Source organism: Myotis myotis, unplaced genomic scaffold (assembly GCF_014108235.1).
Source record: "Myotis myotis isolate mMyoMyo1 unplaced genomic scaffold, mMyoMyo1.p scaffold_m19_p_2, whole genome shotgun sequence".
NCBI lineage: Eukaryota > Metazoa > Chordata > Mammalia > Chiroptera > Vespertilionidae > Myotis > Myotis myotis.
The window spans coordinates 18,973,033-18,998,260 of NW_023416324.1; the positions used below are offsets into that span (position 1 = coordinate 18,973,033).

Below are 25,228 nucleotides of genomic sequence, written 5' to 3' on the forward strand. Positions count from 1 at the left end.
GTGTGTGTGTGGGGGTCGGGGGGGGGGGCGGTACAAAAAGCGGTCCCGCCCCGCGCTCCTCACTTGACTTTGAGTGTCCAGCGGTCACAGGAGTCCGGTCGCCAGAGTCCGGAGGCGGTGCGTGGGGCAGCCCGGGCCAGCCCACACCCTCATCAGGTAGGGACGCTCCCCGCTCCCGGGAGAGGGTGCGGACCGGGACGGGGAGGAGGAGGGAGCAGGCGGAGGGGGAGCGCGGAGGGTCAGAGGGAGGAGGACCCCATGGGGATGGAGGCGGAGGCGGTGGCAGAGGGACCCGGACAGGAGAGCCCTCTGGTCCAAACCGGGGGTGGTCAGTGGGGGACACCAGGAATGCCACACCCCACCTGCTGTCGGCGAAGGTCCCCAGGCGGGTCAGGGAGGGGCCGCCCCTCCTGCCCGGCCCCTTCTCCCAAGGAGCCGAGGAACGTAAACGTGGCTCCTCGGCGCGTCGGCTGGGGACACAGGAATCAGGGTCTCTGGTCCCGCTAAACCCCTTGGGCTCAGCCCCAGGAGCTGGGAACCATCCCTGGGGGCCAGGGCGTCTCTGCTGCCCGCCTCCCGGACCCCTGACCTCTGCCCTCCCTGGGACCAGGAGCACCATGTGGAGATGCCCACAGCGGCTGCTGCTGTTGCTGCTGCTGGCTGCCCAGTGGGCCCTGGGTGCCCGGCGGGGCCGTGGGCGCCGGGAGCTCGCACCAGCGCTGCACCTGCGGGGCATCCGGGACGCCGGCGGCCGGTACTGCCAGGAGCGGGACCTGTGCTGCCGAGGCCGCGACGACCACTGCGCCCTGCCCTACCTGGGCGCCACCTGCTACTGCGACCTCTTCTGCAACCGAACCATCTCTGACTGCTGCCCGGACTTCTGGGACTTCTGCCTCGGCGTGCCACCCCCTTTCCCTCCCAGCCAAGGTGGGCATCGACAGCCAGGGGGGACACTGACAGCCAGGGGGACACCGACAGCCAGGGGGCACCGACAGCCGGGGGGCACTGACAGGCAGGGGCCACCGACAGCCAGGGGGGGACACCGACAGCCAGGGGGTACACTGACAGCCGGGGGGACCCTGACAGCCAGGGGTGGCACTGACAGCCGGGGTGGGGCACTGACAACCAGGGGGGACACTGAGAGCCAGGGGGACACTGACAGCCAGGGGGACACTGACAGCCGGGGGGGCACTGACAGCCGGGGGGAGCACTGACAGCCGGGGGGGGGGACACTGACAGCCGGGGGGAGACACTGACAGCCGGGGGGGGCACTGACAGCCAGGAGGGCACTGACAGCCGGGGGGGACACTGACAGCCAGGGGCGGGCACTGACAGCCAAGGGGGGGGGCACTGACAGCCAGGGGGGCACTGACAGCCGGGGGGGGACACTGACAGCCGGGGGGGGGACACTGACAGCCAGGGGGGGGACACTGACAGCCGGGGGCGGGCACTGACAGCCAGGGGGGACACTGACAGCCAGGGGGGCACTGACAGCCAGGGGGGACACTGACAGCCAGGGGGACACTGACAGCCGGGGTGGGTAGCTTTTTCAGTCTCAAACTCAGCCAGGCTCAGGAGCAAGGCTGAAGCACTGCCATTTCCAGGGGAGGCTTTGCAGCATCTGGGAAGAGACCCCACCTCACTCTCTGCCTCTGGGAAGCCCCCGCTCTGGTCTCACTGGACTCTCTCCAGCGAGACTGAACGAGAGAGGGTCCTTGGTCGGTGGGATTCTCCGCTGGCCCGGAGAAGGGGAGTTTCCTGCCCTTTCTCCCAGTCCCGTTTCCATATTCCGGACGCAGACACGGAAGGTGCGGGCCCCGCCCGCTGACTCACGCCCAGGTTGATAAAGCACAAGGGCTGGTCAGGGTCATCTTAGCCCTTCCTCTGCCTTCCCCAGGGTTCTCTACCCCCAGGTGGCTGGTCACGCCTGGGAGCTGGGTTAGATCTGCTCCTGCTCAGCCCTCGCCACCTTCCTTGCCCACGCACTTGCCCTCTTGGATAGAATGCGTGAATTCCTTCCCAGTTCCATGGGACTGTGGATGTGAGACTGCATATGTGGGTTGTCATCCCCGAGTGCTATATTATTTTAGTGGAGTCACTTGCCTTCTCTGGGCCTCAGATTCCCCATGGATTACGCACCCCCCCCCAATTCCCGGTCCCCAAATCCCAACTCACTTACATGCGAAGCATCCCCGGAATGCTGTGGCTGGCAGAAAGTGAAGCAAGAAGGATCTAAGTTGGAGTCCCTGATGAACTTACTAGGAGCAGTTGCCGGGTGACCCTGCAGGAGGGTCTTAAGTTATAGTTTGACTTTAGTTTCAGTGAGGGCTGGGATGTGTGTGTGCGGTGGGGAGAGGGAGGACGGAGGTGTCCACGTTTCTGGACACCTGACCTTTAAGAACTTGGCCTTTGCCACCCATCATCTCTGGTCTCAGTTCTGCTTTGCTCTTCTCTTCCCTCCCACCAGGATGCATGCATGGGGGTCGCATCTACCCAATCTTAGGAACCTACCAGGACAACTGTAACCGTTGGTGAGTGTTTGGGGCTTGGAGAAGCACCCTTGTGGGCTTTGTGGCTGACAGACTTGGTTCAAACCCTGTCCCTGTCACTTACTTGCTGGGGGCAAGTCCTTCCCCTTCTCTGAGCCTCAGTTTCCTCATCTGAAACATGGGAGTTTTCACACTGACCGTGTCAGCTTCTATAAACAACATTCTGACAACATTCCCCAGGGGTGACCCACCATGGGTACCTGACTCCAGGTGGGGCCCTGAGCTGGGAGTCATTCCTGGCCCCTCCTCGCATGGGCTGGGCTACTGCCACCCCCACCCCACCCCAACCCCGGCCTTTCTCCATGTCACGGGGGAGTCCGAGAAGGGGGCGCCAGGAAGGAAACCTCTGACTGCAGCATCCGCTGCCCTGGACCGGATGAGGGTCAGGGGTGGCTGCGCTGGAGGTCAGCCAGCCTGTAGCAGGGCCTTCCCCGGAATGTGGCCCCTCTCCCTCTTCACCTCCGCCATTCCGTTCCGGCAGGAGGAGGAAGGAGTCAGGGGTGCTCCTCGATTGAACCTGGAGCCTGAGATGGAAAGTGGAGCTGGGGTGGGCAGGAAGCCTTAACGGAAAGAATGGGGACCCTGTGACTTAAAAGGAGGGGGCCCTGCACCCTCTCCACCCCCTGCCCTCTTTGCCTGGGAGGCCCCAGAGAGAAGGAAACTTTTTGGAATGCATTACGCATAAGCTGTTTCCATTGCCTCACTGGTATGAGGGGTGCTGGGTGAGAATGTGTCTGGGGCAGAGGGAGAGAGAGAGAGAGAGAGAGAGAGAGAGAGAGAGAGAGAAGAGAGAGAGAGAGAGAGAGAGAGAGATGCTTGTATGTGTTCAGAAGATGGAGGGCACCTGCATGATTCTGCCAGTCCTGACAGGATACCTCTGGACACTGAGGGGTTAACACTTTCTCCAAGCCTGACCCTGGGCCTGGCCACCCCAGACCCTCTCTGGAATGCTGGGATCTGTTGTCACCAGTCCAGTCTAGACCTGCTTGGACAGCCCTAGGGGCAAAGGGGAGGTGCAAGCAAGGACTGACCAGCCCTCTGCCCACCCAGGCCAGCTCTGAGCAGCTGGCTCCCTGTGCTTGGGACACCTGAGGGAGGGTGTGGGGCTGTGTGAGCCCTCGAGGGATGAGGAATGCTGAGAGAGAGTTGGGGGGGGGGGAGGAAAGCCTCCTGTCCCACAGTCCCCTCTGGCCTCCCTGAAAGTGCCCGCCCCCTCCTGGGACTGGAGAGCCCAGCCATACTGGGTCTTTCTTGGTTCCCCTTGAGGCTCCTTAAAAGGCAACATTGGAGGCGGGGAGCCTTGGGCGGGCTTGGAAGGAGGTGATTTAGCATCTTGTAATAGCAGAGTTAAGAGCTTGTAAAAGTACCGAAGAATTCATAGAATTCAACTATTCAGTCGACACCTATTTTTTAAAGACCTACTAAGCGCAGCCAGAATGCACCACAGGTTTTGTCCTTGGAGCTTCCAGGCTAGTGGTGAAGAACCAGACCCACAAACACGCATCATTGCAACCTCGCATAGGCATGAGGGGAAGAGAGAGAACAAGGGGGACCCCAGATTAGAGTGTGGTGGGGTTGAGTGAGGGCCACCCAGGAAAGGACATTTGTGCTGATATCAGAGAGACAAGAGGCCCAGGAGGGAACATGGGAGGAACAGCGTGTGGGAAGGCCGGAGTGGGACCCAGCTCACTGCAGCCAGAGCTGTGAAACGGGGAGAGAGGCCCCGGGAGGTGCAGGCCACTTCCTGCGAGTCTCATAAACGGTGGCGAGGATTTTGTATTTTGTTCTACGTGTTGTGGGAAGCCACTTAGAGCACATAATCTGATTTACTGGCCAGTTGATCTTCCTCAGAGATTTCTCTGGCTTCAGAAGGGGTGTGTGTAGGGATCACGAAAAGGCAGGGAGCCTGGTTAGGTGAGAGGTGGCAGCGGAGGGGGGTCAGGCAGGTGGACTCAGAGCCTTTTGTGATGTGACTTCTTGGACCTGCTGATGGAGGAGGCCTGGGGGTGGGGCTGAGTTCTGGCTTAAGCACCTGTGGATAAGGTGGGTGACTGGAGCTGAGAATGTTAGGGCAGGAGCGGGTGTGGGAAGGCAGCTTGATCATTTAAAGTTTGAGATGACTTTTATACACCCAGAGGGGCCAGCTGGATCTGAGTCTGAAACTCCAGAGGGGCGGGGCTGGGTCCCTGTAATGAGAACAAGAATGGTGGGGGACAATCTTGGAGGACCTAAGACAGGCCCAGCCACACTGCACGCTCTGCACGCTGCCACTGCATCCCTGAAAGGTGGAGCTATTATTGTCCTCAATTTACAGACAATAGTTTAACTTAGCTGCTAGGACTGGACCCAGGATTTGAATTTCAGAATCTATGCTTAGTCACTTCGCTATAGTGCCTCATTCATTCATTCATTCAATAAACATTTACTGGGTGCCTAGTATGTGCTAGGTTTTGTTTTGTAGGCACTCTTCAGTACCAAATAATACCTGCCCTTGAGGCCCTTAGAGTGTGTGAGGAAACAGGTATAAGCAATATAAATAACTGACTGTGTAGGATGCCAGATAGGGATGGCATGCGAAGGGTAAAAATAAAACAGGGAAGAGAGATAGGAGGAGCGGAGGATGGCGAATTGTAAGCTAGGGTGGCCAGGGCAGGCCTCCCTGAGCAGGTGACATATGAATGAAAACTTGGACGAAGTGAGCGAGCCATGGGACGTTGGAGGAAGAACAACAGTTGAAAGGCCCTGGGGCAGGAGCACGGCTGGTGTGGAGTCAGAGGGCCAGCCTGGCGGGGCAAGGGGTCGGAGAGTGGACAAAAAGACAGATTGTGCGGGGCCTGCTGGCACCGCCAGGACTGTGGCTCTTATTCTGTGATGTGAAGCCAGTAGAGGGTTTGGGGCAGAGGAATGACACGATCTGACCTGGGTTTAACAGGAACACCGGCAGCTGTGTTAAAAATACACTGAAGGGGGTGCAGGGCAGAAGTGGGGAGAAGAGCGAGGAGACTGCAGCATAATCCAGGTGAAAGGTGATTGGACCACAGGGAAGAATGAGACGTGGTTTGGATTCCGGGTGCGTTTTTAAGGTAGAGCCAACAGGATTTGCCAATGAGTTAGATCAGTAGATAAGAGACAGTCAGGCTTTTGGCCTGAGCCCTGGGAAGGATGGAGTGGCTGCGTCTGGGGACAGGCGTGGGAGAAGGGGAGACCAGGAGTTCAGCTGGGGATGTTTTACGTTTGACCTGTTGGTAGACACGGGGCTGAGGGAGTTTAGGGAGAGACCCGGGGATATAAACTTGAGGATCATGAACTTGAAGCTGACATTTTAAACCACCAGGCTGGATGGGATCCTCTAAGGGTCTTGTCGTAGACGCTGGTACAGAATCCCAGGCCCATGTAGACCTCCGGGGCCTCTTCCCTTCAGCGGCCGCCCAGCACCCCCCTCACGCCTTCCTTCCCCCCTGTTCTCCCAGCACCTGCCAGGAGAAGGGGCAGTGGGAGTGTGATCAGGAGCCATGCCTGGTGGACCAAGACATGATCAACGCCATCAACCAGGGCAACTACGGGTAAGAGCCCCGCAACGCCCCGGTGGGCACCCACGCACGTGCACACGCACATTCTGCCCGAGAGGCATGTCCCCCAGGCACGCCCACACTCAGATCTTAGTTCTGTGGCAGAATATGCTTACGAGCCCGTATTTATCTCTCCCACAAACAGGCATGTACCCCAACGCCCCCAGCCTTAGTCTGTCACTTCCATCCCTTCTCTTTCAGGTGGCGGGCTGGGAACCACAGTGCCTTCTGGGGCATGACCCTGGATGAGGGCATTCGCTATCGCCTGGGCACCATCCGCCCGTCTCCCTCCGTCACCAGCATGAATGAGATTCACGTAAGTCCATCCTTGTCCACAATCCTGCCACCTCATGGCCTAAGATGCCAGGGATCCTGGCACCCTGTGTCCTATTCGTCCGAGGCCAGGGCCTATCCCTCTCCAACAGGCTGTGTGATGCTGGACAAGTCACTCTCCTTCTCTGGGCCTTCAGTTCTGGCCTATAACAAGATGGGCTGCACTAGAAGAACTGATGTGCAGAGTCTGGGTGTTGTGCTTCCAGCTGAGCCCCTTCTTGGCCTCCCCAGCCTGGGAAAAATGCACTTGGTCCCAGTACGGCAGGGTCAGGGCCCAAGTGGCCAGGAGGTCACCTTGGTATTTTGGGAAGGGAAAACAGCCACTCCTCCAGCTCGGGCCAGAGAGCAGCAATTCTCGGAAACAACCCAGCGGAACCCCAAGGGAGGAGGGGGCTTCCCCCTTCCCACTAGTGGGACCCTCTCCAGGCAGAAACTGGAACCAGACCAGGACAGTCAGCATGAGGAAGGGGCACGTTAGCAGGACAGGGCTGGGCACGGGCTGGAGGCTCCGCCTCGCAGTGGTGGGCAGGGAGGAGGCGGGGGCTGGCCTGAGCGTCCCTGTCTGAAGAGGGACTTCAGCTCAAGGCTGGGTGAGCGGACCCTGCCTCGCCCCAGGCCTCTGCTATTTGCCTCCCGCTGTTTGCCTTGGCAGCCTGCTCAATCACGTGACCTGACTGCTCCTTCCCGCCCCTGCCCTGAGTGGCCTGAAGCCCAAGGTCCTGGTGGGAAGGAGGATGTGACAGATTGAAAGGTGCAGAGGAGGAGCGAGGCAGGGGCCGAGGAGAAAGGCAGGATGGCTCTGGCCGGGCCACTGCCCTGTTCCCGGCCACAGGACCGGCGGCCTCCCCCTGACACTAGGGCGGCACTCGGGGTGCTTGGGTCTCACTGAGTCAGCGTGGAGGTCGCGGGAATCCTTCCTCAGCAGGAGGCTCAAGGTCAAACCGCAGAAGGCCCTGGACTCCTGGTGGCCCCCCGATGCCAGCAGGAGGCAGGCCGAGTGGCTTTGTCTTGCAGACAATGCTGGTCCCGGGGGAGGTGCTGCCCACAGCCTTTGAGGCCTCTGAGAAGTGGCCCAACCTCATCCACGAGCCTCTTGACCAGGGCAACTGTGCCGGCTCCTGGGCCTTCTCCACAGCAGGTACATGCGAGGGCAGGGCTGGCTCGATGGGGAAGGGAGCTGAGGCCTGAGCCCTCTGACGGCCCCTCTGCTCCTTCACCAGCCGTGGCATCCGATCGCGTCTCAATCCATTCTCTGGGGCACATGACACCCGTCCTGTCACCCCAGAACCTGCTGTCCTGTGACAAGCACAACCAGCAGGGCTGCCGCGGTGGGCATCTGGATGGTGCCTGGTGGTTCCTGCGACGGCGAGGGTGAGCAGTGGGGGGTGTGGGCAGGGGAGAGGGCATGTGGCAGGGGCCTTGGGGGAGGCCAGCTCACTCCACCCCTGTTCCCTCCTGCTGCCCCTCCAGGGTTGTGTCTGACCACTGCTACCCGTTCTCGGGCCGGGAGAAGACCGAGGCAGGCCCCGCGCCCCGCTGCATGATGCACACCCGGGCCACGGGTCGGGGCAAGCGCCAGGCCACTGCCCGCTGCCCCAATCACCACGTCCATGCCAATGACATCTACCAGGTCACGCCTGCCTACCGTCTCGGCTCCAGTGTAAGTCTGCACTTGGGTGAGGGGCAGGGGAAGAGAGCAGGAAGGCCGGGGCCTCACCCCTAACGGATACTCTCCTCCCCGTCTCCCACCCTGCAGGAGACAGAGATCATGAAGGAGCTGATGGAGAACGGCCCTGTCCAAGGTGAGTGTCCTTCGTCCTGCCCCCTGATCCCACAGGGCCAGCAGCACACGTGTTCTGTACAGCACTGAGCAGCAGGTCCACTGGGGCCAGACGTGGGGGGACCATGTCCCCTCCCCATGGGCAGCACCTGGTAGGAGAGGCTGCGGGGCTGACGGCTGAGCTGGCCCCACCTTGCCCTCTGCCCACAGCCCTCATGGAGGTGCACGAGGACTTCTTCCTGTACCAGGGCGGCATCTACAGCCACACCCCGGTGAGCCTCGGGAGGCCAGAGCGATACCGCCGGCACGGAACCCATTCGGTCAAGATCACAGGGTGAGGGGCTCTGGGGGACAGAGGGGTTGGGGGCCGCCGAGCTTACACCGGGGGCTCTGAGCCTGTCCAGAATCCAGACCATCTCTCTGCAAAGCCCCGTTTCAAAGAGGAGGAAGCCGAGAGTCCAAACGAGGAGGGACTTAGCCTAGTCACACCAAGAGTTGGTGCCTTTCAAGGTTTCAAGGTTTCAAGGGACTGCTCCTTCCTTATGGGCGGAGATAGAGTAAGTCCAGTGCAATAGGCAAGGATTCGGGAGTGGCTAGTCTCTCCCCATCTCAGCTCCTGCTCAGCTCTGCCCGACAGGGACTCGCTCCCCAGCCTTCAGTGTCCCCACCTGAGCTAACAGGAGGCGTCAGAGTGACTGAGGTCAGTTGTCCAACCAATGACAGTTCTTGGCCGTGGAGTTTGGGGCCTCTAGGGCACCCACATTCCCCGCGTCTCTTCCTTCTGGTCCCTGGCACCCACTCCTCCTTGGCTCCCCAAGTGAGGAGGGAGGGCAGGCGGAAGTGTGAGGTCCCAGAGAAATGGCCCACAGAATGGGGGGTCCCTGGAGGACGGAGGCCCACAGTCCCCCTTTTCTGCACGCCCCTCAGTTATCCCTCTTGTGCCTTCACCCACACTGGGCACAGGCACACAGACTTAGAGGGAGACCAAGGGAGGTGCAGACAGGACAGAGACCTGCCCAAGTCCTAAGGGTGCACCCAAGCGACCAAAGGCAGCAGGGCCTGGATAGGGATTGCCTGGGGGCGCAGCCTCTGAATGCAGGTGGAATCAGCGCCCTTGCTCCTGCCCGGTCTGGCCCGCAGGTGGGGAGAGGAGTCACTGCCTGATGGAAGGACGCTCAAATACTGGGTGAGTCCCCGCGCTGCGGGCCCCCGCAGCCGCTGTCCCCTTCCCCCTGCCTCCGCTTCTCCACGCCCTGCTCATGCGCCTCCTCATTCCCAGACCGCAGCCAACTCGTGGGGCCCAGCCTGGGGCGAGAAGGGCCACTTCCGCATCGTGCGTGGAGCCAACGAGTGTGACATCGAGAGCTTCGTGCTGGGTGTCTGGGGCCGTGTGGGCATGGAGGACATGGGTCACCACTGAGGCCGTGGCCACCATGTCAGGCCAGCTGGCAGAAGAGCCCCCTGTGGGGTGGTGCCCCTGCCCCAGCCGCCTGCCTGGTAGATCGTGCTCCGGACACAGGCCGACGTCAGGGGCCTAATCCTCGCTGGTTCTGCTGACACAGCGCCCCGCTGGGAGCCGAGGGCAGGCGAGGCTGGTGGAGCCCCCAGACTGCCCAGCGGGTATGGGACAGAGCCTGGCCGGGAGAACCAGCCTGCAGACTCCAGGCCCTGCACCCCCACGCAAGACCACTGAAGCCAGGACACTACCAACTGTCCAGCCCCACCAGCCCATCCCACCCCTGTACTCTTATTCTCCAAAGATATTTATTTTTTTCACTGTTTTAAAATAAAGACAAACTATTGGTAACTTTAATAACTTGGAGCTTCAGGCCAGAGTTGGGTGGCACACGGTTAGGAAGCAGAAAGGACGGCCTGAGGTCGCGCTGGTTGGCAGTGTTGTGTGGACTAGACATCTCAGTCTCCATTCAGCCCTCGTTGTCAGCGGCCCTGGGCACTGAACCTCTCGGGGGTAGACTATGGATGGCATGACCTTTGACCCTCAGAGAGACATGAGCTCATAGGAATCACCTTTCAGACGCTGACTTGGCACCGCCCGAGTTGGGAGGGCAACCCACCAACCAGCAGAACTGGCGCCAGTGCCCAGCAGGCAAGGGGGGCACAGCCCCACAGAAGCTGAGCCTCTCTCTCCGCAGATCAGCCTCTCCGAGCCCCCCAGGCGAGGCCCCCTCTCCGTCACTGGGCTGAGCTGAGCCTGACTCTCCAAGCCCTCTCTCCACCCCACCTTCCCAGGCTCCCAGGCTCAGCCTGGCTTTCAAGGCCATGAGGACCCGCCTGGCCAGCATCCTCACCAGCATCTTCACCCTGTGCCCAGGCAGCTCCGGAGTCCTCGCCGCTCCTCAGATGTCCAGTATAATGCAGACCACTGGGCATTTGCACATGCTATTCCCCCCGGTCCAGAGACCTTCCATTCTACCACCCCTTGTCCCTGCCCCACTTCCATTTCAAAGCCAGCTCCAGGTTTCCTTCATTCGGACAATACCTGTGGAGGACAACAGATGTGTCCCCAAACTACCCCAACCCCACCTAGCGTGGCTTACACACCCCTCCCTGGACTCACCTGCACCCTGCCCTTTCACCCTGGATTTCACTCCTCTGGGCGTCTACTTACCTCCTCGGTTGGGCTGCTAGTCCCCTGAGGGCAGTGGTTGGGTCTGGTTCATGAGTGGGTCCTGGTACCCACACGGAGACCCTGGTGTACAGTGGCATTCTCGTTAGTGAAGCGGTTGAGTGGACATGACTCATTCTTTCTCCTCCACTTGCCTCGAGGCCTGGACCCCAGCCCATCCCTCTAAGCACAGATGTCAGTGGGGAGCCCAGGGAGGCTGGGCCTGGGTGGAGGCTTGCACAGCAGGGATTTTCCTCCCCCACCCCCAGGCCAGTCACCGAGGGGAGGTGAGGTCCCTGCCCCTGGTGGGCAGACCCTCGGGAGGGACCGGAGTCCCCTGGCCTTTTGGGCATCACCTGAAAGGAATGTGTGGCCCGATAAGGGGCCGCCTTTGTCTCATTTCCTGTTTGCCAGGACGTCCCGAACTTGGCTGCCCTGGCGGCCAGCCCATCCCCAAGGAGTCAAGGCCAGTCAGTGGCCCTGGGGACTGGGAGGGGCGGGGACACCCACCAGGAATGCGGGGGCTGCCGCTCACCATCGCCTTGGGCTGCAGCCGCCAGGACGCACTGCTGCTCCCACCGGAGGTGGGGAAAACCCTGTCCAGGGGCGGCTTGGCCAGTGGCGAGGCTGGAATTTTCTACAAGGACCTTTGGCGGAAGCTGCAGGCCCTTGGGGAGGAGAGGGTAGTAAGGGTGCAGCCAAGTTGGAGGCTGGGGGCTGGCCCTGCGGACCCTGGGGCAGTCAGCCCTGCCCTTCCTTAGTCCTTCCCCTGGCGAGGGAACCCCAGCCCGCCCAGCCCTGGAGTGGGAGAGGGTTCGGGTGGGACTGGAGAGCTTAGCCTGCCTGAGTGACCTTGCCTGTCACCCTTGGTTCTCTGATGTTAATAACAGACGGACGTGTTGTTAGAAAGAACTTGGCTAACATCAAACCGCACCCCGCCCAACCAAATCACTGCCCTTGAGCCGGTCCATAAGAAACCTCAGCACCCTCGTCCCTGCTGGGCTGTGTCCTGAGCTAGTTAGCCCCTTCCTCCCTCAGGGCCTAGGCCAGTGATGGCGAACCTTTTGAGCTCGGCGTGTCAACATTTTGAAAGACCCTAACTTAACTCTGGTGCCGTGTCACATACAGAATTTTTTTGATATTTGCAACCATAGTAAAACAAAGACATATTTCTGATATTTATTTTATATATTTAAATGCCATTTAACAAAGAAAAATCAACCAAAAACATGAGTTCGCGTGTCACCTCTGACACGCGTGTCATCGGTTCGCCGTCACTGGCCTAGGGCCTGGGCCATGAGACACGCCTGGGCTTGAACCCTGCTCTGTTCGCTCCACACTGGCGAGGCAATGCTGCCCCTCAGAGCCTGTCTTTTGGGGATACCAGTACAGTCCTGGACACTGAAGAAAGGGGCCACGCCCTGGCTGGTGGCCCTTACACCGAAGGGTCAAGGGTTTGATTCCTCAAAGGCCCAGTCAGGGGCCTGTGTGGGAGGCAACCAACCAACGCGTCTCTCTCACATCCATGTCTCCCCCTCCTCCTCTCTTCCACTCTCTCTCTCTAAAAAAAAAAAAAAAAAATCAATGGGAAAAATATCCTCGGGTGAGGATGAACAACAACAAAAAATAAGAAAATAAATACAAATAGAGGAAGGGGGCTACGTCCTGAGAAATTCACTAGGTAGTTTCGTGACTATGCGACCACAGAGCCCCTTACAGAAGCCGGCGTGGCCTGGCCTGGCGCACACCTGGGCGATATGGCGCAGCCCATTGCTCTAGGCCACAGACCTGTACAGCGTGCTGCTGCGCAAAACAACACGAGATGGGATCAAGCCCAAAGAAATGGTGCAATCGAGCGACCCGGTAAATGAGACGGGGCTAAACACAGCTACTGTTTGACAGCAAACACTTCTACACGGAGAAAGAGTACGCTTTACAGTGAGGACAGAAAGCACGGAGTAGCAAATACATGAAGCAGCAGCAGTCCTTCATTATCCTCATCAGTATTACGTGCTGTATGCAGCTCTACATGCTACACCTTCACAGGAGTGACAGTGCCGTCGGCTTATTCACACCGGCATCACCACAAACCCATGATGACAGCGATGACGCCAGGACGGCTGTGATGCCCTCGGTGATAGGAGCGGTTCAGCTCCACTGTCATTTATGGGGCCACCGTCACGTATGCGGCCGTTGGTGACTGGGGCATCGGGATGTGGCGCGTGACTGTACTCACCTCCCGGAGCTGTTGGGAGGATTGCATGAGACAAAGCACGCTAAGCATTTAGCTCTGCGCTTGGAACACAGGGGCTCGGTGACTGGTAGCAGCTCTCGTCATTCTAAGGGGATGGGACTGGTTTGATAACATAAAGGCTGAACATTTATTGAGTGTTTAGCCACAATGCCACCACATTGCTCTGGCTGCTTTACATAGAGTATCTCCTTCAACACTAGAAACAACCCATTTCCTTATTTTGCAGACAAGGAACAGAAGCCTAGACGAGCCTGAAGTTTATTTGAGGCGGATTCAAACCCAGACCCTCTCCATCCTCATACAAATCATCCCTGCACGAACAGTGGTTGATTGGTAGTGATAGCTCAGTGTCTTTTCCAAGTCTTTTCCGTGCTTGGAAAACTCTTATTTATCCTACAAAACCCAGGTCAAATGTCCCTTTTCTGGAAAGCCTTTTCTGGCGACAATCCTCTGGACCTCCAGAAACTTCAGCATGTATCCCGGGCACAGAGGGAGTATCTGTTGACAACTTTTCCCCCCACCCCCAAAGGAATGGGGCAGGAATTATTTTCTTAGCCTCATCCTTTCTACCCACCAAATGTTTTGCTTGGGCATTCACTCTGGTCTCCTGTGGGGCTCTGCAGGGTCCCAGGGCACCTGACTCTAGTTTCCCAGGAGCTGCTAAGTTACATCACTTTAAGAGTGCTGATGCCTCACATCTTCCTGGTGTCTTGCCAGCCCCCGTCCTTGCCTGGTGCCCATTAAGGGAAAGGAATTCATGCCTACTGAGCCTGCAGTGGGCCAGGCCCTGGGCTGGCTCTTCATGCACTTTAGCTCATTTGATCCTATACACATCCCTGTGAGAAAGTATCGATAGACACCAGTGCCAACCAGCAAGGTGACTGTCAGAATCCAGGTGGTGAGCAGGGCTCCTGGGCCCGGACACAGCTGGAATCAGAGACACAAATTATCCCAGGACCGCCGACTCTCTCTCCTGCCTTTCTCTCTACAGCAGTGGTTCTCAACCTTCTGGCCCTTTACATACAGTTCCTCATGTTGTGACTTAACCATAAAATTATTTTCGTGGCTACTTCATAACTGTAATGTTGCTACTGTTATGAGTCGTCATGTAAATATCTGATATGCAGGATGGTCTTAGGCGACCCCTGTGAAAGGGTCGTTCGATCGCCAAGGGGGTCACGACCCACAGGTTGAGAACCGCTGCTCTACAGACTAACTCTGCCCTGAGGAAGGACACATGGCCTCCTGAGCGACTCAGCCCACAGCCATGTTCTCAGTTCTGCTTCAAAACAAAACTGAACGGAACGGGGGGGGGGGGGGTGTCCCTAATTAGGATTGGCCTGTCCCTAATTAGGTGTGCACCTGTCATGGAAGCCATGACAGCCCGTGCTGAATTGGTGTTTGGGGCAGGGGGGTCCCCAAAGAAGGAGAGGGCCGCTATTCCAGGGGGAAGAAGGAATAGTGAACAGATGACGGAAATAGGCCCACAGCAGCCAGGGATGACCACCATGGGACAGGCAAGGAGATCAAGGCTCAGGAATGCTGCGACTCTGGGGGGGAGGGCGAGGGGGTAACACAGACCACATTGCCTTCCACTGAATTTGTGGATTAAACAAGAGAGAGACCCTTTACAGGCCAAAGAGTGAGGGATTCCTCCTCAGCGTCTCCCTGAGGATTCACTTCTGAGCTCTAGGCTTTAATTTCTCTAGCATTCCATCCACGCGGCGAGAAATCTGTGGCTCTGACACTGACACCCAAGGCAGTCTTCCCCACGAAAAGCGGCGCCGGCAGAGACACAGGAGCTGTTCGCTGGGAGACGGGAGGAAGGAGAATGAATGGGTGCCCACGGGCGGGGCCTAGCGGCGCTGTCCACCGTGGCAGCAGGGCCCCCTGGTGGCTGACGCCTCACCTGCCTCAGCCAGGGAGGCCGTAGAGAGAAGGGGCCTGTGCCGTCCCAGAGCCCAGCAGCTACTCCAGACTGTGTCTTACACACATTCCTGGTGAGTCCTCAGAGCAGAACGGCTCCGTGCGCCCCGACACTGGCCCAGGGGACAAAGCAGGAAGGGGCAGAACTGGTGGGAGCTCTCAGTCTGTGGGATCCAGAGGCCGGCTCGTGGCCGTGGCCCCCACCTCGCACTCCTCACCCCGATGCTGTGCCCCAGCCTGGCCAGGAGAGGGCCCCAGTCTGGCATGAAGGTTTCCCGCACCTGTGGCACTGTCCTTCACACCGTCCTTCGCTCATGCCTCCATTCAGGCTCCATGTCTTCCCCCGCGCCCTGCCCCAGCTCCCTCCCACCCGCCCCATGCACACACCTCCCTTGGAAAGCCTTCATCCCAGAGCCAGACAGAGCCAGGCTCAAATTCCAGCCCCACTGGACGCCCCGAAGCCCCCTTCCCACCCTGAAGTCTGCAAAACGAGGAGTGATCTGTTACCTCTGCAAGCTCTAGACTGAGGATTTCCCCAAGAACGAGGAAATCAGGGAAACGAGCCAGGCACAGGGAAAGTTAGACAGAGAAGAGTCGGTACCTAATGAATCAGAGCAGAGATGCGCAGCGCCACCTTAAAGGGCCAGGCTCACTCTGGGTCCTGCAGAAGGAGAGGGGCACCAGGTGAAAGTATTGACCCATCTGAAGTGGTAAGCATCCTCGGACAAGGTGAGTCCCCAGGACCCCAGGCTGCCGAGTTTGTCCAGAGAGAGTCAGCTCTGGCCTTCAGACCAGTGGCTGAGCCTGTGCTGAGATGGACAAGGGGGTGCCCGGCAGCTGGCTGGCGCTCTAGAGGAACTGGCTGCCTTGGCCTGGCGCCCCAAGCACAGGTCTCTGCCATCTGCTTCCGTTGTCGCTGAGATAAGGCCGACAGAGGAGTGAGCCAGCAGAGTGTGAACAGGAAGTGGTGGCCTGTGCCCAGCATGCATGGGTGAGTGCACATTTGCCTAAAGGCATTCAGCATCCATGACTTTTAAACACACGATGCCAGCCTGCATCACTCAGGATCCCAACAGGAAACAGATGGCATGCTCTAATGAGAATTGGGGCAGAGTTTACTTGCAAAAGGATGAATGACAAAGCTGGGTGCAGGGAGTCACCAGAGAGAGCGCAGTGCTCTGGCCAGCAGCAGCCTGGCTTTCATTCTCCTTGCTGCAGGCGGAGGGGGGAGAGGGGAGTCCTGGAGAGCAGCAGAGGCCTCACGGTGAGGGAACAGGGATTAAATGCTCCAACCTCACTCTCTTCCCTCTCTCTCATCTCCTGCCCGGCTCCCCATTGACCGAGCCCCACATGGACTGTGGCTGTAGACGTTTGAATCTGTTTTTGCGGGTCTGGTGTAACAGCAATGTAACCCTTACCAATACACTCAAAAGGAAACCTCGGCCAAGAAGCTGGGATAAGCATGAACTTCTATTTGTTTATTTTGGTGAAACATATAAAGCAAATCTGGCAGAGTTGTAAGGAGAAAGTCACAAATCTATAAACAAAGCGAGAAGTTTTAATTAACGTTCTTAAGACCAGGTAGCAAATCAATCAATGAAGTTACCCATTGTTTTCAAGTTCAATGTGGAAAGTAGAACATTTCAAAAATTACCACGCGTGGCCATTGAGGATGTCTACCTTTTTCACAGAATCAATATCGTTCAGTCACATTCTCTAATCCCAACATAGTAAAATTAGAGACCAACAATAAAAAGTTGGCCAAGGGAATTCAATATGTCTGTGAACTTAAAAAACTCATTTCTAAAACATGATCATGAAAATGGTAAGATATGTAAAACTGAATAACAATAAGCTAAAGTGGAACTGAGAGGAAAAATTATAGCCTTAAAAGCATTTATTAGAAAAAGGAAGGATTGGCAAAAAATGAATCCAGCCTCCAACTCAAGACTTGAGGGGGAGACCACCAGAAAACTCATAGAGAGTAGAAGAAAGCAAGTAATAAAGACAAAGCAGAAAGTAATGACACCGAAAGCAACAAAAAGTTGAACGAATTCTTTTAAAAGCCTTAATAAAATAAAGAAATCACTGGCACATAATGCACAATATTGGGAACAAAAAAAATAAAGATATGACTAGAGATGCAACCAAACTTAAAAAAAAAAAAAATCGCCAACTCAGCCAGGGTTGCTCAGTGGTTGAGCATCAACCTATGAACCAGGAGGTCATGGTCAGGTTTTAAAAATTAAAACAAAACAAAAACACACAAAATAAGATTTAGAAATAACATTTTAAATGCTAGCCATCACCAAAGAAGTAAATGGGCTGCTTTCACCAGTTCACAGATTACCAGCATGCACGAAAACACACAATCCAGCTGCATGCTGTTCTTGAGAAGACACCCATAAAACAAAAATATGGAAATCCTGAAAGTACAGATCTGAAAAGGGATACCCTCGGTATGGCGGACACTGTCCACTGCCTGACCGACAGCACGCCCCAAGCCTTTCGCCCTTTGCCGCAGAATCCTGGTGTTTTTTTCCAGGCCGTAGGCAGAACTCTGCTGGCCCCGGAGGAGTGGACTTCCCCAAGCCCCAGTTTAGTTCTTGTAACATAAAAGCACCAGCCCCAAAGGATGGGTCGGGATGTGGTCAAAAGCTGCTCGTGGAATCTCCCACACCAAGGAGAGGACTGGGGTGCCTGCTGGTGGCTGATGGGTAAGTAGGCAGAGTCCGGACAAATGGGCTGAAGTGCCCACCGCCTGCCCTGGTGTTTATGAGGCCCAGGGCAGGAGTGATCTGGAGGCGCAGGGCCCACCTCCAATCCCTTCCCATGCTGGCTCCATCCCACAGAGCCAGGGACCTCCATGTATGCCCGACCTCGGAGGCAGCAGGACATACTGGACAGTGAGCAAATCTGCCTTCTGCTCCGGAGGCAGACACTGTATGTTCTGAAGATAGCTGACATACAAACATCCTTGAAGGGACTGTGGGGGTGGGGGTGGGCAGGAGAAAGGAAAAGAAAAAGTCCAATTCAAAAGGGCAGTTAGAGTCCACAAATGCAGCAGACCCGAGAAATGTGTCTCTTCACGTGATAGTTCACTAGTTCTTCTGTAGAATCTCTTCAATTGTAGGTAGACAGTCCCATGGTCTACAAATACAGGATGGCCATTGTGTTTCTTCCTTTTCAATGGCGTAAGCCGTTTCTTCCTTTTTCTTCTCGCACAGGCTGGGACATCCAGAACGTCTTCGAACGGAACCGGAGAGAGTGAACATCTCTTCAGGCTTCTCTGACTTTCAAAGGAATGCTTTTAGTTTTTACCATTAAGTGGGATGTTTACTGTAGGTTTGAGAAAGAAACCCTTTGTCATATATCACCTTAAGGAAGTTCTCTCCTGTTCCTCGTTTGCCTAGAATTTTTATAAACTGCTTAATCTTACCAAGTGCTTTTTTCCCATCTGTTTTATATGATCACAGCATTTTTGTGTCTTTTAATCGGTTACTGTTGAGACTTAACATGACAATTTTCTAATGTGGAAATACCCTTGCATTCCTGGAGTAAATCCAACTTGGTCATGATGTATTTTAAAAAATATATTGCTGCCCTAACCGGTTTGGCTCAGTGGATAGAGCGTCGGCCTGCGGACTGAAGGGTCCCGGGTTCGATTTCAGTCAAGGGCGTGTACCTTGGTTGCGGGCACATCCCCAGTAGGGGGTGTACAGGAGGCAGCTGATCGATGTTTCTCTCTCATTGATGTTTCTAACTCTCTATCCCTCTCCCTTCCTCTCTGCAAAAATCAATAAAATATATTTAAATATATATATGTATTGCTGTATTTAATTTGATAATAGTATTATTTTAAACCTACGTCCATAATTGAGAATGGGCCTAAGATTTTTCTGCCTCCATCTGTCCTTGTCTAGGTTGAGTGTTAAGTTCCTACCAGCCACAGAAAATGCAAGGGGTAGCCCTAACCGGTTTGGCTCAGTGGATAGAGCGTCGGCCTGCGGACTGAAGGGTCCCAGGTTCGATTCCAGTCAAGGGCATGTACCTGGGTTGCAGGCACATCCCCAGTAGGGGGTGTGCAGGAGGAAGCTGATCGATGTTTCTCTCTCATCGATGTTTTGAACTCTCTATCCCTTTCCCTTCCTCTCTGTAAAAAAATCAATAATATATATATATATATATATATGAAAATGCAAGGGGTGGTTTCCCCTCTTTTTCTATTTTTTGGAACAATTTGTACACGACATGAACTGTCTGCTCGCTGATGATGTGCCTGAGCCCTGGATACTTGCCTGTCATCGCCACATGCTGCCACCAGTGGATGGGAGAGGCGTGACGGGGCCCGTGAGCCCACTGCCTGTGAAGTGGTCGGACCCTCCTCAGCAGTCGGTGATGCTGGAATGGAGGTCCCGTTACTGATCCTTTGTTCTTACCCGAAGCTAAGGCCTCCCACTTTACATCATCAGCAACAAAAGTGGTGCTTTGTCTTCCATAATTACTCTTTTACTTGATTTCTGAGCATGTCAGAATCAGACCGAGGAGGAGAAGGGCTATTTAAAGGAGACCTCCTTGGAGGTCCAGGCTGGCAGGTACACAGAGAAAGCTCAGGCAATCGATTAGAGGGTAATTAACACAGTAATTAATTAAAGACATTCCCCAAAGCAGGATACATGCACCACTGCTGTGAGTGATATTTAGTGGTAAATCAAAAACCCGTTGTTATCTTAAGAGTTATGTGTTTATTTTAATATAGATTAGAAAATATAACTATATAATTGCAAACAAGAGATATAAATACAATATCAAAGTTGCAACTTTACAGGTATAGTGTAAGGCTAGGATGGTCAATTTAAAGAAAAATAATACCATAAGTAAATATTAATACAGGTAATAAGAAGATATGATAAAAAACAAAAACACAACGAGACAGAGGCATGAGAATAACCACAGTTTGGAAAATATGCAAACAAAGGCCTGTTTAGTGAATAACAAATCAGCGTCTGCCACCAACTCTCCCCTGCAAACTCACAGACCGAGAAGACACAGGGACGTGGAGAGATTAAAAAATGAGAGAGGAATACATTCTAAAGAAATCGAGTGATTTTCTCAAAAGGACCAGGTTTCTATTCAGGGTGCTGGTGTCTAGAGTAAATCCCTCCCTATCTTGGCCCAGGGTGGGACCCGGGGCACCTGCTTGCCTGTCTGCACCCCTTTCTCTCGCCTACAGCAAAGCCTGCTGTTTGCTCTCCCCACTCGATAAGCTTAGCGACATATTAAAGACACTGTCAGGCATGCAAAGATTCAGAAAGCTTCCCTTCCCTGCACACCCTTCTGCAATGTTATTTGAAAATATACTCCAGCAAAACCCAAGAGAGAGAGAACAGATTCACGAAACACTGGAATGAACCCAGGAGTGCAATGAATAGAAATGCCAGAGGTTCATAAAACCATCAGTCAAAATTAGAACAGGAAGTCAGAGGGTTTGGAGAAGAACCGCTTTGAAGGAGAAAATGGGCTTCATTCAACAAATAATGTAATTAAGAAGCCGGAGGATTTTAATGACCTGATTTAAAAGGCATATGTTTCTTTTCTCAAGAAGAAAAGAGAAAAGCAGTTAGAAACTCCCAGGGAACAAAAAGTTGTATAAAAAAGTCATGCTCCAAATATGAAGCAAATTAAAATTTAACATGACTCTGAGTGTCTGAGGGACTGTAGGGAAATACATTTGAACTTGAAGCCTGGAGCATTTCCCTTTCAGCAGCACTTAAACCATAAGATACAGTTTCTTCTGCATGGGGCTCAGGATGCCAGTTAGCTCTGCAGAGAATAATGTTTATATAATCATAGCATTTAAATAAATAAATTAATTAATTTTTTTTTTTTAGAGAGAGGAGGGAGGGAGGAGAGATCAACTGGCTGCCTCCTGCACCCCCCCTACTGGGGATGGAGCCCGCAAGCCAGGCATGTGCCCTGACTGGGAATCAAACTGGCAACCTTTCCATGCGCGGGACTGGACGACACCCAACCCACTGAGCTACACTGGCCAGGGCCATGATCATAATATTTTATAAACATTTATCTTTATTGTTGAAAGTATTACAGATGTCCCCCTTTCCCCCCATTGACCACTTTCACCCTGCAACCGCCCCGCCCAGGCCTTCACCACACTATTGTCTGTGTCCGTGGGTGATGCATGTATGCATCATAATTTTAAAAAAAGAGCACTTTATTGATTTTCCAGTTTTGAAACTCAGAGATAGACAACACACAAAATCGAGATATTTTAATTATGGCTAGAGCACAGAATGCAAACGAGATGGTCTATTGAGAAGAGCTAGGGCTCTGGCCACGCTCGGCTCTCCAGGGCTAGGCTCGGCTCTCCGAGGCTCCAAGGCCAGGCTGGACTCTGCGGCTAGACCAGCCTCTAACGACGTCACGCTGCCCATTGACAAGTCACACGCTTTGTTCTTGGGTTGGAACTTAAAGGGTCGGAGCGCCAGGCTGGCCTGCAGGGAACAGGCTGCCAGGGCCTGTCCCTCACTCAGGTCTCCAAGCGAGAATTTGTCCTATTGAAGGTTTTCCTCAAACGTCTGGTGATCCAGGTCATAGTTAGAAACCCACCAGTCTAACACACACACACACACACACACACACACACACACACACACCATACACACACACCTGCACACACACCATACACACACAGTTAACACACACCCCATACACACACACCTACACACACCATACAGACCACACACACACACACACACACACACACACACACACACACCACACACACCACCTACACACACACCATACAGACCACACACACACACACACACACACCACACACACAACCTACACACACACCTACAGACACACCATACACACACAACATACAGACCACACACACACACACACACACACACACATACACACACACACCATACACACACCATACACACACCATACACACACACCATACACACACACCATACACACACAGTTAACACACACCCCATACACACACACCTACACACACCATACAGACCACACACACACACACCACACACACACCACCTACACACACACCATACAGACCACACACACACCACACACACACAACCTACACACACACCTACACACACACCACAACACACCACACACCACAAACACACATACCACACACCAACAGGACACACCATACACACACAACATACAGACCACACACACACACACACACACACACACACACACATACACACACACACCATACACACACCATACACACACACCTACACACACACCATACACACACAGGTAACACACACCCCATACACACACACCTACACACACCATACAGACCACACACACACACACCACACACACACCACCTACACACACACCATACAGACCACACACACACCACACACACACAACCTACACACACACCTACACACACACCATACACACACAACATACAGACCACACACACACCACATACACACACACACCTACACACACACCTACACACACACCATACACACACACCTACACACACGCCCCATACACACACATCTACACACACACCATACAGACCACACACATACACACACAACATACAGACCACACACACACACATACACACACACACCTACACACACACCATACACACACACCTACACACACACCATACAGACCACACACATACACACACATACACACACACACTTACACACACACCTACACACACCATACACACACACCTACACACACCCCATACACACATATCTACACACACACCATACAGACCACACACACACACACACACACACACACCTACACACACACCATACACACACACCTACACACACACCATACAGACCACACACATACACACACACACACACCACCCCTCCCAGGAAAACCAGGCCTCTCTTTCTTTTCCTTCCTATTTCAAAATAACCACACCACATCATTGTTTTTTACTAATATTACTTATTATTTTATGACTTAGATCTTTAGCAGCCTCTTACACCATATATGGGCTCAAGTTAAAGATAATATCAAATGGCAAGATAAGCAGAAGGATGTCTGACCCAGCCCTGATTCTTCCCATGATGACCACTCTAATTTTTTAAAAAATATTAAATGATTTTAAAAATAGCACATGTATGGAGGTGTGAATCTCTGTGTCACTGCTGCCCAGCACCTGCTGTTTGCATGGACCCTCACACAACGCGATGTGGCAAAGGCTCCTGTGGGTCTTATATCCAGGGAAATGAGGCACAGAGAGGCTGTATAAGAGTCCTACGGCTGCTGTAACAGATTGTCACAAACTTAGTGGCTTAAAACAACATACATTTTCTTCTCTTACATTTCTGGAGTTTCAAAGTCCAAATGAGTCTTGTGAGGCTAAAATCAAGACATCACAGAGCTGCATTCCTTCTGGAGGCTGCGTGGCAGAGCCTGTTCTTTGTCTTTTCCTCTTCAAGGAGACACCTACACCCCTTGGCGCATGTCCCCTTCCAGCGCTGGCATCACTCCAACCTCTGCTTCTCCATCACGTCTTCTCTTCCTGTCTCTCCCACCTTCCTCCTGTAAGGACCCTTGTGATACAGTGGACCCATCTGGATAACCCAGGACAATCTCCCCATCTCAAGATTTTTAACTTGGTCACATCTGCGAGGTCATGTATCATATTCACAGGTTCCGGGGTTTAGATGCGGTTATCTTTGGCGGCCACTGCCCAGCCTGTCACAGAGGTGAAGTGACGAGAGTACGATCACACAGCAGGACGTGGCGGAGCCAGGAGTCTAATCCAGGCCTCTTTGGCCCCAAAGCCTGAGCTCCCAGCCTCCGTCTAACACTAGAGCTAACACCAGGGAGGCTGAATGGATTTTCCTTTGGGTTCACATGCACTATTATTGTTGGCCCCAGTCCCAACCGGCCCCTCCCCGCCCCTGCCCTGACTTCACAGGCTCTTATCCTGATGCATTTCATACCCACCCCGGCCGTTTGCATACATAGGGTCTACCCCCCAACGAGCAGGCCCCAACTTTGCAGCCCAGCTGCCAGTGTTTGCTGAATGACTATCTGAGTGAGTGCACAGGTAGAAGACCGCTGTCTCAGCCCCTTCCCTCTTGCTCCTGCCCGGAGCTTACAGATGCTCTCAAGGTTGTGAAGCCACCAGGATGCCTGGCTCTGGGCCCCGAGCCCCCAGTTCTCTCAGTACATGCTGGTCCCCTTCAAGCCACCCAAACCCTGAAAGAGGGCCAGGCCTCCCCAAGGAGAAGAGGCACAAAGGTTGAGCACCAGGTCTGCAGATGGAGGACATGAGGTCCTGGGTCCCTCCCATGGACACGGCCCTTTGCCAGGAGCTTGGGGGTGGTGGGGGAACCAAGGTCCAAAACGCCCCCGCTGCCTCAGTGGCCTCCTAGACTCAGCCCTCAGAATCCCCATTCCCGGCCCAGAGCCCGGTCACTGCTGGCCCTACCTCACCCGACCCCACCCCACCCCACACGTCTGCTTGTTTTCTGAACTCTGTTCTTCTGAAAAGCACCTCTGCCCTGCCCGCAGAGCTCCCAGGTACATCCCAGGCCCGTGGCAGCATGGCAAGTTGAAAACCCAATTACATTTCAATTACTCTAGTCCTAGCCAGACAGAGGTTACTGTAAGTCACGCTGGAATTGGAAGGGACAGGGGATAGCACCTGGGGCCAGGGCCGGGGCTGACACTCAAAGATGGATGTGACAGGGATCTGTGGCTCAGAGGCTCAGGATTAGATCAACAAGAGGTCATGTGGTCACCGGGTGACAGACAGCTCGGGCACAGCAACGGCTTCAGGCCACCGTCCGGGGTGGGGGAAGTGTCAGGGCTGAGTGCCCAGCCTGCAGGTGGAGGACAGGAGGTCCCTGGCTCTCTCCCATGGACACGACATTTTGCCAGGAGCTCCCAGAGGCCGGTGCGATTGGGCCCAAGGACCAAAACATCCCGCTCCTCGTGGGTCTCCCGTCGCATTACTGGCCTCCACGCAGGCCCCAGGTCTTCTCTGAGCACACACCCGGGTCTCTCCCTCCTGCCCCTCTGGGCCGAATGTCTGGCCCATCTCACCCTCAGGCCGAGGCTGAGGGAGCCAGAGTCAGGGCAAGAGGGACCTGGGGACTCAGAGCCTCCTGCCTGGCC

General features: G+C 54.8%; 1 protein-coding gene across 2 annotated transcripts; it reads left to right on the forward strand.

The window, feature by feature from the left end:
• The first annotated feature begins 11 nt into the window (after positions 1 to 11).
• TINAGL1 (tubulointerstitial nephritis antigen like 1) lies at positions 12 to 10,044 on the forward strand. Of its 2 annotated transcripts, none has more exons than XM_036350460.1 (12): positions 12 to 156; positions 611 to 927; positions 2,468 to 2,531; positions 6,020 to 6,112; positions 6,320 to 6,434; positions 7,466 to 7,589; positions 7,672 to 7,822; positions 7,922 to 8,111; positions 8,208 to 8,253; positions 8,442 to 8,503; positions 9,372 to 9,417; positions 9,511 to 9,653. In XM_036350460.1, the coding sequence occupies exons 2-11, from the start codon at positions 618 to 620 to the stop codon at positions 9,393 to 9,395; spliced, it is 1,179 nt and encodes a 392-aa protein (XP_036206353.1). In that variant the 5' UTR covers positions 12 to 156; positions 611 to 617; the 3' UTR covers positions 9,396 to 9,417; positions 9,511 to 9,653. The 2 variants fall into 2 exon arrangements, with proteins under 2 accessions (XP_036206353.1, XP_036206352.1); XM_036350459.1 differs by having other exon boundaries at positions 13 to 156; positions 8,442 to 8,565; positions 9,511 to 10,044.
• The last annotated feature ends 15,184 nt before the right edge of the window (positions 10,045 to 25,228 follow it).

What these genes read in the sequence shown, in the direction of transcription:
- TINAGL1 (XM_036350459.1), top strand. Translation starts at nt 618, where the DNA reads ATGTGGAGATGCCCACAGCGGCTGCTGCTGTTGCTGCTGCTGGCTGCC. An exon ending in CCTACCGTCTCGGCTCCAGT is followed by an intron (nt 8,112 to 8,207) that starts GTAAGTCTGCAC and finishes CCCACCCTGCAG; the next exon opens with GAGACAGAGATCATGAAGGA. An exon ending in GGAGAACGGCCCTGTCCAAG is followed by an intron (nt 8,254 to 8,441) that starts GTGAGTGTCCTT and finishes CTCTGCCCACAG; the next exon opens with CCCTCATGGAGGTGCACGAG.